An 18156-nucleotide genomic window follows, 5' to 3' on the forward strand; every position below is an offset into this window, starting at 1 on the left:
AAAAAAAAAAAAAAGAAACCAAACAGAAAGGAAAGAAAAGAAAGAAGAAAGAAAAGAGAAAACAGAGAGGAAGAATAAAACGGAAGAAGGTCAAAACCACTCTAGGCAGGGTCGATGCCGATTGAGCCTGGTTTGTCCAAGGTAAAGCACGGCCAAACGCACTGGCAGACAGTCGCAGACGTAAACGAGTAGTAGTGGCACCTACCCATAAATTGGTACTCCCAGCATGATCGACAATCGATCCCCCCGGCAAAGCCTCCCCCACAGCCTCCCAGGGCCCCTCGAGGTTATCGGACGCATGGATCTGGATGCCGCCGCCGGTCGAGAAGCGGTAGTACCGGCCGTCTGAGACGCGCTGGTAGAAGCCCGGGTCGTGCGCCCAGCAGTCGCCAGAGCAGGCGCCCGGGTTGGAGTACTGGGCGAGACTGCCTGACAGCAGGAAGAGGGAGAGGGCCAGTTTCATTGTCGCTCAGGGACCGGTGCGGCAATCATACAAATTCGACCGGGAGTCAAGACTATGAGAGGGGATATTATAGGTTCCAAGTGAGGAAGATGAGCGCGCTGACTGGAATGAAGGACGGACGGGGTGAATGGAATGGGCATTCTTATACATGTCGAGTTTCCGTGCTGGCCCTTTGCTCTGGCCTTTGTCTCCAGCATTCGCCATTTTAGCCAGTCTTCTGAGGTCACGCAAGGGAGGAGTCTAGCAGGCTAGCTAGTATAGCCCCGGTCCAAGACTCCAAGTCGACTAACAAAGCTTCCAAAGTCATTATTCACTGCTCTGCAGGGATGCAAGTGACGTGTCACAAGACTTCGGATGGTGTGATTACTGTTCCCTTTTTTATTTATTTTTTCCGGCTGTGAGGATGAGGATACTTCATAGAGTCTACTATATCATAGGAGAAGATCGTCATCGGGCGATCGGCTGCGGCTGTCTTGTCGTCCAGTCCAAGGTCTGCGTCCAGACAGGGATGCGACTATCCATCCCTCTTTGAGGCCATCATCAGCCATGCGCTCTGATGCCACTCTTCTGCGCGCTGATGCTGCCCTTCATAGTGCCTGACTCAGTGTGCGCCCTGCTTGGCTGCGCCCGATGTCACACTGCCTTGTCTTGAGTCTGTCCTACCGGGTCGCGCTGCATCTGCCTCCTATAGGTAGACAGTCCTGAAGTCCTGAACCCTGCCACTGTCAGGCACTAAGCCACGTCCTGTACCTCGGCGTCGCCTTCCGCCCGGCCTAGTCCTCTTGTCTGCGCTGACTTAATGCCCGCCCGACAGGCATCTTGACCCCCGTAGCTGGGGCCACGTTTCTGTCTCCCTTGATCGGGGTCGGTCGGGTCGGTCGCAAGCCCTAACCCGCTTCAGTGCTTCAGTGCTTGAGTACTTCATGCTTGAGGCTTCCAGTCACCGCCAGTGCCAGTCCAGTACGGTCAACTGCCAGTCATACGGGGAGAGCAGGAGCAGCTGATCTCACAAGCAAATCCAGTAAATCCGATGGACCGTGCTCGCACGGCTCACTAGTAGGTTAGCGGGGGATGCGCATCGAACTAAAGAGTCTAAGGTATTCTCCGAATCAGATGAGATATATTAGCTGCAGATCCTCTAACTGCTCTCAGTCTAGTATCCCCTGGCCACAAACAAATGGCCGGTCGCGTGGATCGCGAAACTTAGCTCGCCAGCACACCATCGTCTTTACGGTCTCCCGTAGTCATCCGCAGGTATATAGCCCAGTAGTGAGAGCTTAACAAACGAGAGCGTCTGCCCGAGCCCGAGCCGGGCTCGGGCAGACGCGGGATGCTGCATGGAGACTCGACTCGAGCAAAACGACAGTCCAGCAATCACGCACTGACCGCATGACATCGATATGAACATGGCGAGGCAGGGCAAACGCATCAACTGCGGTCAGCAAGCAAGTAAGCAACTGCATAAGTACGCCATGGCAACACGCCCATTTCTTATTCGACCCCAATAAACTTTCCACCTGAAAATAAGCAAGGCTCGTGGCATAGCGGTGGCAGCGCTATTGCATTACCCCACACTTTCCACACTTCCCACTTCCTGCTCGCGATACGAGAGCTGAAGCGATGGGGGCCCGTACGGGCTGCAATGATGAGGTCATAAGAGGCTTGGAAGGTGCACGATGAGCGATTTGGGGCTCAGATGGAGTAAGAGGGGGCCTATCGGATCAGTAGTTGATGTTTGAGTGTTGGTTGCCAGTATGAGGGGACTTGGAGGATATGGTTTAACTATGATAGTCTACTGTAGGCTGGTAGGCTGGTATGCACCGCAAGTCTACGCAAAAAATCAGAACAAATCAGGAAACAAATCCGAGCAACACCAATTATTATTATTATTATATTAGTACTATAGTACTAATGTACTAATGTACTGATCACCACTATTCGTATTGCATCAACTGCAGAACTAAGGACCATTCTCTACTTTGGAAGCCTGTCTGTTCTCTCCAAGATACTCTAGGAGCGTCCAGACAGCGACATCGGCAGCCGTCTTACTCAGCCTTGGTACCGGCGCCGGCGTTGTCGATGGCAACGCACTGGAATATGTTAATTTTGATCCCCTCACTTGTAGCAGATCTGAAGAACGTACGTTGGTGGTTCCCTCAGGGCAGCAAGCGACGATGTTCTTGCAGACGGGGCCGTTATCGGTGCGGTCGACGAGAGCTGCACACATTCATCCATTAGCACACCATTTCTAGACCGTCTCTCGTCTTCCCTCAGCCTCGCCAGGGAGCGAGTGAGTGGGGATCACGTACCGAGCAGACCCAGCTGGTCAATCAAGCTCGCCTTGGCGCAGGCGCTGTCCGTGTTGCCCAAGAGCCCGTTGAGGAGGCCAGCATCGAGCAGACCGCTCAACAGACTGTCGTTTTTGGTCTCCTCGGGGGAGTTGCAGCAAGCGATCGAGCCGACGTTGCAGGTGGTGCCTTCAGCCTGCTTGGCGAAGGCCGCCGAGGTGGCCAGCTTCGCGTTCTTTGCGGCAGAGGCCGGGAGGGCGGTTGCGGTGGCCGCGGCAGTGAAGGCGAGGAGAGAGACGATGAAGCGCATTTTGATGAGTTGAATTGAGTTGAGTTGGCTCTGGAAGCTTGGTTGCTGGATTGCTGGAGATGCTTGTGATGGAAGGCAGCTGATGAAGGGTGACTGGACAGGTTTATGTAGCTGAGGTTCGTCCGATTCTGCTCTATACATTTGACGTTGACACCTACTTTCAGGAGAAGACTACAACTCTGAGATACTACAGTCTGCGCTCATGATCTCAATCTCGGATCCGAACTGATGCTACATCCCCAGGTCAGAAATCGTCGAGTCCGCAAACGAGCCTGACCTGACCGTACCGTGGTTTTCCTCCTGTCCTGACGAAGGCCGCAAGCAGCTGCTCTAATGAGCCGTGGTTAGAGAAGTGTACCTGTAGGAACGGCACCTAGCTTATTGCATTGTAAGTGGTCTTCAGGCGGGCAGGTAGGGTTTTTTTTTTTTTTTTTTTTTTTTTTTTTTTTTTTTTTTTCTAAAAAAAAAAATATAACAATTGCGGTAGCATACTATGGGATGATATATAGCGTGCCTTTATTAAAATGTCCAGTATCTTTATATATTCGTGACCTGCGAAGAGCAGTTTGCAGCACAAATGTGAATGACCTATGCAGTTCTACATCGATACCACTTCAAGCGAACATTCTAACCCCAGATATTGTCGCCGGATTAGGGAGCCTGCGCTGGGTGTCCGCGTCTGTGTAGGTAATGTACCCACGAGGGAGACCTGTTCCTGATCCACACCTCGATGATCGGTAGAGGCCGATGACGCTTTGAATATAGCCCTCGAGGATTTGAGGATGAAGGTGCAAGCCAGCTAAGAATTTATTTTATTTTATTTGAATTTTCGTGAGATGAATCATAAATACTCATTGGGCCGACCTTGCCATGAGGCTACCGAATGCGGCCGATACCACACACCCCATCCATAGACTGGTCCAGCTGAAATGCAGAGAGAAGGTACAGGGGAACCAAATTTGATTCCGTACGGCTAAGCCACTGTCGTCACTATTCAACCCCATTAATCCGCTTCTGCGACAAGAAGCATAAGCCGTTATCAAAATCACGAGTTACATACAGCGAACGAACCACTAGCATCGCTCGCAGATATGCCCACATTTGTAGGCACGGATTGAGTGCCTGATTTAACCCTATCGCTCGGGGAATAATTCCAGGATCTTCGGCGTACGGCCGGACTCCGGCTTGAATGTGATCCAGGCCAGGTGTTACATCCTTCAGGGCCCGTCCATGCCGAACGTGCACCGCATCTGGAATTCCGCTTTTTCATGTCTCACACATGCTTGTATTCCTGAGTCTATGATGCTTTCAAGAGAAAAGTCTGTTTGTGGCGTTTGCGCCGAGAATTCGGTGTTTTGGCTCTGTTGAGGGTGATTCTATGCACTATGTTTCGCCGCTCGACAATTCAATGGCTGCAGACGTAGCCGTTGAATTTTGCCTAGAGCGTATTTGCTTGATTCACCCCAATTCAGCTCAGAAGCTCACTTCTTCCTTTAAATATGGTCGCTGCGGTGCCGCGTTTTGTTGGGAGCGGAATAGCTGAGCGAGCCTTATATTAGCCCGTTAGAGCCTTTCGCCTAAGTCTGAATGCTCTGAGACCCGACAGTCGGCTTCTAATCGCCCTCTAGTTCCTCCTTAATGATTCTGAGCCACTGAATACACCAGCTGCTTGAAGCAGCTTCGCCCGCGATCCAGAGAGAGCCCAGTATCCGATGTTTTTGAGGCCCCTATCCCAGATTTTCGCCCCAGATCAACACGCGATGTCAAAATACGCTTGATGGCGCAATCCCGCTCTGATATCGCGACGGGATATCTCCCCTAGAAGAGCCTCAGACACGTGGAGCACTAAGCACTGTGCGGTCGCCGGTCCGATATGGTGATAATCTCGTAGCATTTTGCGCCATCGATAGACCGAGGCCTTTAAGACGCGGATGACTGCCTACTTTTTAAGCTTGCTACATTGTCTGCATAGTCGAAGCAGTCTTTTTCTTGGTCTTCTCTCCGCACTAGACAATATGATCTATTTCAGGGGGATGATGGCTAGCGGTCTCTCTGGACAGAGCAGGCAGGAGATGCGATGTCCAAAGTCGACTGAGCGTTGCCAACGACATGACGGTCACAAGAAACCATGCAGACACAGAAATAAGAACAGTAGAGATAGCTGTTATACGGCCAGGGTCGGAAAAGGAAGGAAAGGAACTCTGTGCTCATAAGCGTGGAAGGCGTCCTTCCGTATACCAAAAATTACCCTGGAGACGTCCGGTAAGTAAGGCTACAGACCAGAAATGCGCTGATAGAATCATTTTTCAAAAATCTTTCCGTACAACAAGTGCTATGTCACTACATAGTCCGCGCGACATCTACAACCGACAGGTGCCGGTATTAAGATGGTCAGGTACGATAGTCTGTGCAGATGGCTAATATGTGCGATTGCGCAATTTATCGGCGCTATCTTGACTCATAAGGAAGACGGTGATGTGAGATAGCATACGCTTGATATTCCTACCGATATAAACGTACCTGCAGTGGCACAAATACTGTAAGCCAACAACATAGACGCTTAAGCCCTGCCCCACAATTGAGCTAATTCCGGGGTTCGCCCGCTAAGGACACATACACTACACGACACATACAACATATACTAAATACATGCTAAACACATATTCACTTCATCCACATAACCTTCTCGTTGAGACTGTCCAAGATGGCCCCGGTCAAGCCAACCATAAAAGTGTCCCCCATAACATCCCCCGCCGACTTCACTCCCTTCTTCGACATTTCTGCATCGGCATTCGGCTCCCAGGTGCACGATGGAGTCTGGATCGCCATGAATCCTGGGTGGGATACCCCCGAGGGGAAAGAGCGTGCAATAGGTCGGCTGGCTGAGAGGTGGTCTTCCATCACGACCGATCGAAACGGAAACCCAAACACTGTCTTTCTCAAGGCTGCCGTCGCCGACGCCAACGGGGAGGAAGTAATCGCCGGGGTAGCTATCTGGGTGCAGGCGTCCATGGTACCTGGACACGGAGACAGTCCGGTTGACATCAACGCAGAGGCGATCTACCCTGGGAATCCAGTTGAACAGCGATACTTGCTGCAGCTGGACCGCTCGCTGCATAAGCGCCGGGTTGAGGTGGTCAAAGAAATCGCGTCGAGCTCTTCGCCAGCGGTCATGGTGCTGGACCTGTGTGTTGTTGACCCAGCGTTTCAAAGACAGGGAGTTGCGTCAAAGTTGGTTCAGTGGGGGCTTGATGAGGCTAAGCATCGAGGGGGCCTGGAGGCCGTGCTGGAGGCGTCGAGTATGGGCAGGCATGTCTATAGGCAGCTGGGGTTCTGGCAGGATGGAGGAGAGTGCGAGTATGATGTGGACGAGGAGTTTCGGGACAGGGAGCAGCCGTCGAATATCTTTATGCGGACGGGACGGCCGCAATAACTGCTACATATATTGGCCATATAAATAATAAGCTATATTGTGGTTTCCCCTCTCCCCTGGACGATGATTGCAATGATTGTCTTGATAAAAGCATCAATTGCAGTCGGAGCCGTGTCAGAAGTAAAGAACCAAGCAAAAAGCTGCAGCTTGGTTATATCGGGCTTCAGCGCAGGATAGAGTAGCTGATGGCGAGCTAGATGGACTCGAATATATATTGCTCCTGCATTCCATGCTGTGAAGAGAACGAACTATCATGTGATTCTGCGACTGACTTAGCCCATTCTCCAACGAATCCATAAACGATGCGCAGAGGAACCATAGCGAGAAGCTGTATTGAAATGATATCTAATACGGTATCGCTGGGGACATAGCGGCCTGCTCTGGCCGTTTACCTAATTCAGCCAGGAACAAATCAGGATAAAGCAAGTCACCAGAAAAAGCCTTCCCTTAACTGAGATGTAACTTTGAGTCTCATGTCTTTCTCATACGAGAACAGCAGTCTGTGTTTCGCGAGCAGCATGCTGCTTGAATTATTGCCAGTCATCCTCTTGGCACCAGGCTTTCTCAGGTTGCCGCAACGCGTAACCCGAACGGTTCATAACTTGCGATTTGATGAACGGTAGGTAGTCCCCGTCCATATGCAAGTGGACTGTAGTCGTGAGAGCAGCAGTACTCCATCATGGATGAAGCACAGCGAAGGCTTCCCCTGTTGTCTGGAACTGTATTTGAAGAGTGAGGAGAGGAAGAAGAAACCTCTCCCCGGATGATTAAAGCGAATACCGAGTAACCTGAACACTCCATATACGGCCCCCACCAGGTGGCTCCTTGGGAGATTGCTATGCAGAGGTACGTTTATAGAAGTTTTTATTAAGAATGTTGCAATAATTTACGTTACAAATTGCTATATTCTATTTTATAATATTTACCAATAACTAGCACCAGTGGTCCAGCGGTAGGATTTTCGCCTTCCAAGGTCACGTGACATGCAAGCGAAAGGCTCGGGTTCGACTCCCGGCTGGTGCATTTTTTTTGCCTTCAAATGTCCTTGTAATCAAGGAGACATTCATCTATCTTGAGTTTACTTTGGTCATTAAAAATGGGCCCGTTGGTCTGCTATGGTGCTATGTTCTGACTTTGTCCTATCGCCAAGAGGTGTTTCGGTCGATGCACTTCACAGCAAAAACATGGAGTCAGAGAGTTTGAGAATCTGCTTGGTATTGGAGTATGTATTCAGAGAGTTCAAGTCGCCTGGTAACCCGTAAGCAGAACATACATAGCAGGTCGTCAGGATAGCTAAGATCACATTACTCGTATCCACGGAGTAAATGTATAGACATCTCAAGGTATCACATCGCATCGCATCGCATCGCATCGCATCTCATCTCATCACATCTGGCCGCATTCAATTGATCAACTCGTTAGATCGATCACCAATCAACCTCAGACTCGACCCCAGTCCCCTCACCAGATCCAGCCTCAACTCAGGTAGTCACACACTCGCACGCGGACTCGCAAGCAAAAAGAAGCCAACTGGGCGGGTGCTGAACGCCCCATTATAGTTTACCCCCTCATTGCTCATCTTATACTTCTTATCTGCAAGCTCAAAGTCCACCTCCTTGATCAACCGCGCCAGTACCAAAAGACCCCATTCCCACGCATACCGCGTCCCGAAACACTGCCGCTTGCCATTTCCGAAGCCCTTTTTCACGCCTGACGGAAGAGCATCGTATTTCTCACCGACCATGCGCTCGGGTTTGAAGGATTCGGGGTCTTCGAAGACCTCCGGGTCCCGGTTGACGGCGGTCAGCAATGCGATGAGAGGTTGCGTGCGCGGGACTTGGTATTCGCCGCCGGCGAGAAGGACGGGCTCATTGCCCGGCGAAGGGATCGGCTCGATGTTGAAGCCTGGTGCTGTGGCGCTGAGCCGCAATGTTTCGCGAAGGATGCCCTCGGTGTAGGGGATTTGAGAAAGGTGGGCGTGCTCGAAGGGGCCGGAACCAACAACGGCGTCGAGTTCCTCGCGGGCTTTTGTGACGACGTCTGGGTTGGTGGCGAGATAATATAGCCCAAAGGAGAGGAGGTTTGGCGCCGTTGCGCTGCCGATGAAGATGTTAATGATCTCGTCGAGGACTTGGCTCTCGGACAGCTTTTTGCCCGTTTCACTGTCGACGCCGTGGAGGAGAGCATGCAGCATGTCCTTGGGTCCGCCGTCGGGGTATTCCTCGCGGCGTTTTCGGACGATCTCTGCGCCGTAGTTGCGCATGATCTTGATATCGGAATCGTAGCGCTTCTGGTGACCCATGAGCCATGTAAGGAATTTCGGGCGCGAACTGCGCTTTACAGCCTCCATTGTCGCATTCTGGCAGGAGGCGATCACGGCTGGCTCGGTGCCGTTCATGATAGACACCCTCTGGTGAAAGAAGGCAAGCATATTCGCCTCGTGGTTACTGCGATCCAGATCATTACACACATTGACGCGCTGCTTCGATGACGCCGTCCACTTCTTGATTAAATCATCGGTCGTCTCTCTCATCTCGTTGAAGACACCCTCAATTGCCTCTGGCGAAACAAGAGGCTTCATAATCCGGTGCGCGACTCCCCAGATCTCACTCTCGGAGTGGTAAGCCGTAAACAGCGAGTCGTGGACTGCGGCGCGGATCTCGACGATCGGCCCCGTCACGCATTTTCGAAAACGCGTCTCATCGCAGATTTCTTCGAGTAAAGCTGCGGAAGTCACAAAGACGATATCATGTCCGAGAATGCTGATTTTGAAGATCGGACGGTTGGAGGGCGATGCGGCCGCGAGCTTGTTGAAGGAACCCCAGGGATTTTTAGAGTCGAGAGAAAACAGGTTGCCAAGCACTGGGAGGCCTTTCGGCTGAGGAATAGGGGTGGGCATTGTCGCAACGACGGTAAACAGAGATTTGATTAGATATTAAGCGTATAGGTGAATGGATAAGAAAGTGAACCGTGGAAGAGGAGACTCCAGATCTCGGTACCATTTACGAGGAAGCTCAGCAGCTTTAAACCAGCCAGCCGTGCCACGACGATGAATCTGCAGAGCTGGAATAATCAGTCAGTGATTCGCCCGGCCTCTCTCGGTGGTTTTCATTCTTCAATGTAAAACTCGGTATCATTGGGCGGGCCAAGGGATCGTCTCACAGATCATGGGTTCGTCCGGAACAAGTGACGATTAGCGTCGTGGGCCGGGGCTGCAGAGTCTGCGTGACGGCGCTGCTGGCTGGCTGAGCCGTCATAGCGGCCCCAGTGATCGATCGACTATCGGTGAGCTCCTGAGCTCACTGAGCTGAAAAGAGGCCGAGCGGAGGAGGAGATATGGTTTCTCCAAAAAGAGGCTGGGCCTGGGCGTAAGTCATTACTAATGTCAACTTTGCAAACACGTATGTACTGGATTAGGTCTAGCGCCATCTACCTAGTGACTTTCTCGAGGGGCGTCCTTGTACAAGGCGCGTATGCAAGGAGCCTCTGGCCACTAACAGTGTATCCAAGAGAGGACCTACAGTACCCGTCAGGTCTCTGCTCTTTTTAATATATTTTAATTTTATTATAAATTCTTCTCCAAATTACATAGTCCCTTGCAAGGTTGCGAGGGAGATCTCAATGCTCCCTCAGAATAAGGTCCTCTGCAGAGCAGCCAGAGAGCGCACTTAGTAGCAGGGTGATTTAAGGCATCCGCGTCTGCCTGGGTTATCCAGCTGCAACGAAGCGATGACAACCAGAATCGACTAATGAAAAGGCTTAGATTCGTACTGAAAGGATTCCTGGGAGATCCCTATCTCCACAATTTTGCTCTCTGAACTGACCTCATGGCTCGCCATGTTCGAAGAGCAGACCGCTAGCACTCCAAGTGACAACTCGTACAGGAAAAGCACCGATGTCCAACAGTAGACCGTCATGACGACACTCTAACAGAGCTCAAGGATTAAGGCGACCACGGGAAGCGACTGGGATCTTGATGCAGCTTTGCTCTCCGCAGACAATGGTTGCCTACCAGAGTCGTATACCTTGTATTTGATAGCCAGCGAACTTGACACAATTCCTCCCTACGTAAACAAGCTCAATGGACTTGAAGCACCAATCACCTACTTCGGCTACCCACCGAGATCATCAGACACGCCATGGTTGTCTCGTTGCTAGACTGGAACGAGGAGACGATAGCTATGAGACTTTCAAAGTTCCCAGTCCTGATAGTCAAGTATATTCCCCATGGTGCGTCGAGCCCTGCCCCGACCCTCCACGATCCTTGCCCGGTTCTAGACTCACTTCTAAGGTAGAAAGTCATCCTGTCGACCAGACCTGGCGGGTATTCCAAGGCCCGCTGTCGAATGCTTTCCGAAGGGGGACAATGAACCACGCTGAGCTTATATGAGCCCCATGGGGAGGGGTCGAACGTGATGGATGCATACAACGAGGCAGAGTAGACAGACTGGCGGCGTTTTAGCTGCTGAGTGCCGCTCATTTTCTCTTTTCAGTGACGAACTCGATCTAGCAGGTATTCTGACTCGTAACGCCTGGCAACGCCAGGGTAGCATATTATTCGGCAGGCAGGCCGCTGCAATATCGCCCCCAACCCACAGTAGTTAGCGGCATGCCGTATCTCTCTAGCAAGGCCATATTCCCTTACGGTATGGATTCTGCCTCTGGCCATAGCTCAACAATGTCTATGCCGGTTGGGTCAGGATGAGACGCCAACTCCGGCTTCGGCCCAGTTACCGGTACTTCATATGTATGTCGTTCCAGTTCTCAAAGAGGAGGATATGCGATAACGAGGGGCTCCATTGGATACTTGAGAAACAGCGCAGCCGTCCTTCTCATGTTTTATCGCAAATACTGTGGCATATATAGGCAATTTGCTGATTATGGAGGTTAACTTCTTCTAATCAGCAGGAGAGAGTGTTAGGCGGGTTATTCTTGCACAGTCCATCCGCTAATTGCGGCTCGACTTTCACTAATCGGGTGATTTGAATCATAGGAGTTTGCCTGATGCTCAGGGAACCCAGATAAGTTGACAGTGTGGGAACGCGAGAGATGATAAGACAGCGGAGGGATAAGTGTTGATGCCTTGTGAGCAAGCCTCTGTAACTTTAGAGGCTGCAGCGCACCCAGAGAGCTTGTAGTTTCGAGGCTGTAGTGGAGAGGGTTGGGACTGTTGGAGCGAGTAAGTGGGCCAAGTCATACAGATTTGCATGAACTACGCCATCGACAAGTACCTAGGGCTGCCATATCGCTTGAAGTGAAAAGAACACTTGATTGTCGCCGAACCTGAACGCCTTGAATGCCATCGCTTGTACTCCTGTAAGCTGTGATAATCTTGTCTACTCTATTCTATGAATGAAACTCAAGCATATCATCGCTGCCCTGCAGTATGAATGATTCGTAACGGAGCCCTGGTCTTCTTTTTCTCTCTTCCCCTGTTTGGGCCTGTGAGCTATTGAAGATATTCCCATATTCATCCCATAGCACCCGCCAATAGCACGCCTCAGCTGCGGGCGTCAAATATCGCTGCCGAAATGTTCGGATGCTATTGTTCGCAATGGTCTCGGCGCGCACTGGATCGTCCAGCAACGGCATGAGGCGATCGGCTAAGTCGCTGAAGTCGCGGGCGACCTCGACGTAGTTCTGTTGCGGGCCGGACGGGATAAGTAAATAGTGATGATGTTGGATATACTGTAATTGATGCACAATGATGACCGACCGGCATGCTTGCCGGTACTTTAGAGATGCAGAGTATGACCGTCCTGCGTACGGCAAATCCAGGGTCAGCTTGGTCTCACGATTGATGAAATAGGGCAAGTGAACCGGAGGGACATACCTTCTACATGCGCAATGAACATAAATTTGCAGTGGTCCTCCATCTTCAGAATATTTGACTTGTCATGCTCTTGCCAGTCTACAGCCTGGACATCCGCCCATGGCTGGCCACGCGTCGCATCCATAAGTGCCCGTCGCAACTTCGGCGCAAAACTCGGTTTCCCCCGCCACACAAGCTGGCGTTTTTTGTCCTCCCAAGGTATATTGTCATATTCCGCAGCCTGCTCGACAACCTGGTCGTATGGGCCGATCGATGCCTGCAGGTGGTCCCAAGCCCAGTATCCAAAATCGGGCATTAGCCACGCAGCTTCTTCGTCTGCTGTTCGGGCGAGCGCCCACACTGGGTGCTCCGAACTGGTAACGTCGACGAGCTTATCCTCGATCGAGAAGACAAATTCTATTTCTGGCCGGGCCAAGCGGTTGGAATCTGCTACAAGGGCTCGGTGCATCGCGCTCAATGCAGCAAGTATTTTCCTCCGGTGGTCCTCGCCACGCGCTCGGACAGATATTACATACAGCTCTCCATGTGTTATTCTCGCGCGGCCCATGCCCTGATTAATGGGGATAGCGTCAAGGTCATCAGAAGATAATCCTCCCTGCGTGCGCCAGTAAGTCGCAGCACGACTAACGTCCTCGAAGAGGCCCGGAAACGAAGCGGCGCACTGACGGCGGCTCAGTCCGACATTGAAGGCGTCTCGGCTGTACTCAAACTCCCACAAATCCGTTTCGTTTTCGTCAATCTGTAAGATGGGGTCCTGATGCGAGCAGGTCAAGCAAGTGCTACATTCGAAAACCGCCGCCGTTTCGCACGCACAATGCCCAGCGGGTATCAATTGGCTGAGAATAGGATGGATGTAATTTCGGTCTGAGTTGACGGTAAACCAAAGAACGATGCTGGCGGCGAAGTTGAAGATGCAGAGAGAGTATAAGGCCGACAGGCCACCGTTCAGCCAGTAAGAGCGAGAGAACATTATGAAGCTAAAAGGTTAAGATGAACATCAGTAATATGTCTAGTTGTAAGTACAGTGACGGTCGCATGATGCATAGGACGGGATTCAGGAAAGGGGAATGGGGACGAGAATAACACACCTATAGACACCTGCGCTGGACGTAAAGATCGTAGAGGCGTAGCTTCCTCATTTTGAACAAAACACCACTGGCCATAGCCAACCCTTCCTGGGCGCATCGTCTCTCTTTCTCCAAATGAGTCTGCCATCGCTCTAAAAAGTCCAGGGGAGCGCAATGACAATCACGACGATCTAACCGTTTGCGTGCCTGTCCCTTTTTCTGACTCCCTCGTTGATCTTTTCAAACCCTGGGTCAATCGTGGGTCAGTTCCTGCGGTTCCAGTTGCTCTGAACGAATTGTAGCAAGTATAGGTGAAATCATGACGCCACAACCTCGTGTTTGCGCGTCAGCCACAACAGTCTTGCCGTTTGTGGTTGAGAGAAGAAGTGCCGATGACGCCAGCCAGAAACTTAGCACGAGAATTAAGGAGACGCAGTCGCGCGGCTCAGGCCGATCCCAGTTTCAGGCCAATAGTGTCGAGGGATTCAGATGCCGCTTTGTTAATCTGTGGATCCAAGAAAGGGTCTGGTGGGGACCAGAGACAACTGAGTTCCAGGTTGAAACTTGGGGGCCACTGCTCAGGATCAGCACTTTGTTAAAATAGTCCCTGTGTCCACCTTAGTGCTCTGCTGCCTTGGCTTTAGCTGCTTGGTAGTGTATACTAAGCTCCTACTTGTCTTGAGTACGAGAACACGGAGTATGCGCAGCTGAAGCGAAGCATATTAACGTCTATTGTTATTTGCTGTTTACGCCATCCATGCCCCAAATCCGGATGCAAAAGCAGGCCAAACGCCCGACCAAACGCCCAAGTCCAGACCAAGACTCCATAGAATGAATACTTAAGATCGCGCCTGGTATGAACGTGCTGTCCTCGTCCCTCGACTTCGAGGCTGTGCCTGCTGTGCCTGCTGGACCTCCACTTCTGGACTGCTGAGCGGTTGATGGATGTGCTCGCGACGTCCACGGAGCCCTCCGCGAATATGCTCAACTGAATCACGCAGGAGCCGCTCTGCGTCTTGATCCAGCTCCATTTCAATGGTCTCATCGACGGTGTTCGTAGAGCCCGGGCCAGTTGGGACGCCACCCGTTACCTCGTCAGTCCACTGTTCTGCGTAAGAGTCGTCCGCGGCTATTCGTCGTCGAGCAGCCCGGCTTTTGCCCTTGTCGCGCGATCGCGTCGAGCTTTTAGCGGCCCGATTGCCGTCTTCTGACAGCCCGGCTTCTGTTTCGCGAGTCTCCAAGGCCCAGATTTCCAACGCCCGTGACAAGAGGGTCCCAGCGACGCCCGCCCCACCGGCAGCGTCACCACCCCCACTGGCCCCCAACACGCGCACCGCCTCGTGGAGGCTTGTGACAGCGTCGAGAGTGCGGTTCATCTCCAAAAGAACAAGCCCTCGTGCAGTATACAATGACCCAATCAGCCCACGTTCCTCGTAGCCGCTCACGCCGGCTGACGCCACCCCAGAGGCATTGCCTCCGCTTCCACCAAGGAACGGGCTATACCCAAGACTTGCACCACTAGACCCAATTCGTAGGCACTCGTCAAATTCATCCAATGCCTCAGAGTATCGACCTAAACGGCGCAATGCATGACCGAGGTTAGATCGGGTCGCAACCCAGGCGCCTGGCTCGCATCGAAGAGATGTCGCTAGGCCGAGCGCCTGGCGGAATAGATCCACCGCGCCCTCCAGGTGATTCTGGTGGTAGAGCACAACACCGAGTTCGTTCAACACCAGCGGATCTCCGCCCAGGGGCGACATCTCGGACGATGGCAACGAGGGTATTGACGGAACCGTGCCGGTGGCTGTTCCCGTGGACATCGCATACGCAGCACATAGATACTCTTGCGCAAGAGACATATTGTTTAATGCTAGGTGCTGCATGCCAAGAAACAACTGAGGCAAATGGCTGCCTTGGAATAGTCGCGCAGCAGTACTGTACGCGGCAATGGCCTGATCATGTTCTCCTTCCGCTGCAAAAGTGTGGGCAAACCCGATCCAGGCGGATGCGGAATGCGGGTCCAGCAAAGACGCTTTGGAAAAGAAACGCCGTGCTTCTGCAATTTTTGCGACTGATAGGTAGTAGACCCCAATGGCTAAGTAGGTATATGATTCCTCAGGTGAGTGATCTGCCAACGTATGAGACAGGAGAAACAGCGCATTCGTTGCCCCCGTTTCATATAGACAGGCCAAATGTAGAGGATATACAGTTGGGGAGTGACCGAGGTGGTTCTGGCCTGCGGTCGTCTGGGCTGATAAGGAGGAACGGGACGTAGAAAGAATCGATGAAGTTAACTCTAGCGCTTCCGCAAACCGACACTGAGTATATAGAGCTTCCGCGCGAGACAGGAGAATGTCCGGATTCTCGGCCAGTTTGTAGTGAGTGGACAGCGTTTCAGTGGCATCGGTAAGAACCGCTGGAGAGGAGTATTTCGATAAACGAGTGGTGTACAGCATTTTCGTAAAGTCGGCTGCTTCTTGCGAGATTGGCGCGTCGGCACCTGTTATGGAGTCAAAGTCCAGCGACTCAAGAAATTCAAGTTCTTCCGCAGGCGACATGAGCGAGTTTTTCATGAGCTGATCAAAAGCTTCAAAACACTGCACATCAATCCGCACCGCGTCCTTGTAGCAGTCGCGCGCTCGATCGAACGCATTCTGCTTGGCGAAACAGAGCCCTCGAAGGTAGCACATGCCCGCCTCATATCGAATGTTCCCAGCATCTTCGCGATCTCGATCTTCATAGCGCGACTTGGCATTGCGGAGTGTTATTCGACTATGCCCATTGAGGTGCTGAATTTTGCGGCGACTTTTGTTGCTGCGGATTAGATGGGTTGGGTTCTGATCGCCTAGTACGGTCAGGGCCTGCTCGTACTGGCCTTGTTTGATGTAGCAGTGCGCGGCAAGATAGCGGCAGGCGGTGCTCCGCGATATGAGGTCTTGACGGGAGAGGATGGCAAGAGCTCGCGTGTAGTTGTTGTTTGAGAAATGTACTTCGGCCAGCCAAAGGGCATCTTCGTCATTGTCTAACGTATCGAAGTTAGTTAATCGGTTGCCGGGGTGCAAACGCGAGAATAGCTCACTTGTCAACGCAAGGACTTTGTCTCCAATGAATACGGCGGCATCATACTGGCCACGAACTTTCGCCTGCTGTCGCCAGACACGCAGGTAATTCTCCATTGCCAGTGCCTATCTGAATGGAACTAGTTGGCGATAGGCGAGGTTTTAAAGGCTGAGCGGCATGGGCGAGCGCGAGGCGTGTAAACAATAGAGCTTCCCAACGTAAATGGTGTTGGGAAGTTGGAACGCGAATGAGAGGCACAGCCCTACAACATAACTTCGCCGGCAGCAGAAGGAGGGAATCAGGTTGAATGCTGCAGTCAGACTATCACCCCGAGCTCTTCGGTGTTATCGGTCGTCAACGTTGGTTCCCCGCGGTCTTTTGTCACTGCTTTTTTCGGATAGTGGCACGTGACGAAGCTCTTTAGCATTTATGCCAACACATAATGGTTAGTTGAATCCTAGACTTTACAAGGTAAGAAAGAAGATGGACGCGTACTATCATTGATTAGTCCCATTAAGCTCTGGTCCAAAAAATTTAAATAAGTGACATTCAGTTCTTTCAGTGAGAACAAGCTTCCCTTATCACTCCGCTCAATACATGCTGCTCGCCACTCCACGTGACCTTGAGATAGAGAGATAATCGCGGAATCCATTAGTCCCATCGTTTCTCTAGCTCTTTAGATCCTCACGCCAGCTGAACCTTTTGCGCCAACACTGCAAACATGTCTGAACGAAAAGTCTTGTAAGTGTTTCATATTAACCCTGAGGGAATAGTCACTCACAACCCAAGGACGAAATACTATCCCCCCGACTTCGACCCGTCGGCGATAACCCGCACGCCGAAGCACCTCCGCTCTTCAGGCCCCAAGGTAATAACTGTGCGCCTAATGGCCCCCTTCAGCATGAAATGCACTCAATGCGGCGAATACATTTATAAGGGCCGAAAATTCAACGCGCGCAAGGAAACGACGGAGGAGAAATACTTCTCAATCCCAATTTACCGCTTCTACATCAGATGCACGCGATGCAGCGGGGAGATCACGTTCCTTACGGATCCGAAGAATATGGACTACAGGGCAGAGAAGGGAGCGAAGAGGAACTTTGAGCCGTGGCGGGACTCGAAGGCGGATAATCATGAGGAGACCGAGCAGGAGGTTTTGGATCGCTTGGAGAGGGAGGAGAACGAAGAGCAGGAGCAGCTTGAGCGAGATAAAATGGCGGAGTTGGAGGAGAAGATGCTGGATTCGAAGAGGGAGATGGCAATTGCGGATGCGTTGGACGAGATAAGGACGAGAAATGCGAGAATTGAGCGGAACGAGGCACTGGGTGACGAAGCGGCGCTTGCGCATGTACAGGAACAGGTGGACGAGGCAGCGTTGAAGGCTCAAAGGGAGGATGAAGAAGCTGCGCGGAAGGCGTTTATGACGGCGACGGGAGAGAAGGTGAAGAGATTGGTGGAGGACGAGTCGACGCCGGAGCAGGCTCCAGTATCAGCACCGCCTCCATCCTTCGCACGGGTCAAGAAGGCGAAGAAGCCTCTGGCGAATAGCCTAGGTATCAAGAAGAAGCCCAAGCCTTCGTTGGTATGACATTCATGATTTCTTTACGTTTCGTACTGGCGTTTCACTGGCCATCGGTAGGTACTTCTACGATTAGAGCAGCATCTTCAAATCAATTGATATTATGATTATTCAGCTACACCA

The 18156-nt window shown here is 51.8% G+C and overlaps 7 protein-coding genes and 1 non-coding gene across 8 annotated transcripts; 3 read left to right on the forward strand and 5 right to left on the reverse strand.

Moving 5' to 3' along the window:
* Positions 1–101: 101 nt before the first annotated feature.
* On the reverse strand, positions 102–463 carry BDW70DRAFT_162256 (uncharacterized protein; the record flags this gene model as incomplete). The annotated part of the gene is made up of 2 exons (XM_073741097.1): positions 102–161; positions 206–463. The coding sequence occupies 2 exons, from the start codon at positions 461–463 to the stop codon at positions 102–104; spliced, it is 318 nt and encodes a 105-aa protein (XP_073593533.1).
* A 2045-nt stretch (positions 464–2508) lies between these two features.
* Positions 2509–3061, reverse strand: BDW70DRAFT_162257 (hydrophobin family protein; the record flags this gene model as incomplete). Its single annotated transcript, XM_073741098.1, has 3 exons — positions 2509–2553; positions 2607–2680; positions 2773–3061. 3 exons carry the CDS (start codon positions 3059–3061, stop codon positions 2509–2511), a joined length of 408 nt encoding a protein of 135 aa, XP_073593534.1.
* A 2545-nt stretch (positions 3062–5606) lies between these two features.
* BDW70DRAFT_140986 (GNAT family N-acetyltransferase) lies at positions 5607–6525 on the forward strand. Its single transcript, XM_073737710.1, has one exon. It carries the CDS (start codon positions 5766–5768, stop codon positions 6492–6494), a length of 729 nt encoding a protein of 242 aa, XP_073593535.1. The 5' UTR covers positions 5607–5765; the 3' UTR covers positions 6495–6525.
* A 904-nt stretch (positions 6526–7429) lies between these two features.
* Positions 7430–7517, forward strand: BDW70DRAFT_t144. The gene has a single exon. It is a non-coding gene; the product is annotated as a tRNA-Gly (tRNA).
* A 132-nt stretch (positions 7518–7649) lies between these two features.
* BDW70DRAFT_140989 (putative cytochrome P450) lies at positions 7650–9827 on the reverse strand. The gene has a single exon (XM_073737711.1). It carries the CDS (start codon positions 9391–9393, stop codon positions 7984–7986), a length of 1410 nt encoding a protein of 469 aa, XP_073593536.1. The 5' UTR covers positions 9394–9827; the 3' UTR covers positions 7650–7983.
* A 1933-nt stretch (positions 9828–11760) lies between these two features.
* On the reverse strand, positions 11761–13297 carry BDW70DRAFT_169877 (uncharacterized protein; the record flags this gene model as incomplete). Its single annotated transcript, XM_073742797.1, has 2 exons — positions 11761–12253; positions 12328–13297. The coding sequence occupies 2 exons, from the start codon at positions 13295–13297 to the stop codon at positions 11841–11843; spliced, it is 1383 nt and encodes a 460-aa protein (XP_073593537.1). The 3' UTR covers positions 11761–11840.
* A 936-nt stretch (positions 13298–14233) lies between these two features.
* BDW70DRAFT_152171 (anaphase promoting complex subunit CDC16) lies at positions 14234–16570 on the reverse strand (the record flags this gene model as incomplete). The annotated part of the gene is made up of 2 exons (XM_073739398.1): positions 14234–16416; positions 16474–16570. 2 exons carry the CDS (start codon positions 16568–16570, stop codon positions 14234–14236), a joined length of 2280 nt encoding a protein of 759 aa, XP_073593538.1.
* Positions 16571–17136: 566 nt separating this feature from the next.
* Positions 17137–18153, forward strand: BDW70DRAFT_140995 (Saf4/Yju2 family protein). The gene is made up of 2 exons (XM_073737712.1): positions 17137–17195; positions 17244–18153. The coding sequence occupies exons 1-2, from the start codon at positions 17176–17178 to the stop codon at positions 18040–18042; spliced, it is 819 nt and encodes a 272-aa protein (XP_073593539.1). The 5' UTR covers positions 17137–17175; the 3' UTR covers positions 18043–18153.
* Positions 18154–18156: the final 3 nt, after the last annotated feature.

The sequence above is a fragment of the Aspergillus foveolatus genome, assembly GCF_047715535.1.
Source record: "Aspergillus foveolatus strain CBS 279.81 unplaced genomic scaffold BDW70scaffold_47, whole genome shotgun sequence".
Lineage (NCBI taxonomy): Eukaryota > Fungi > Ascomycota > Eurotiomycetes > Eurotiales > Aspergillaceae > Aspergillus > Aspergillus foveolatus.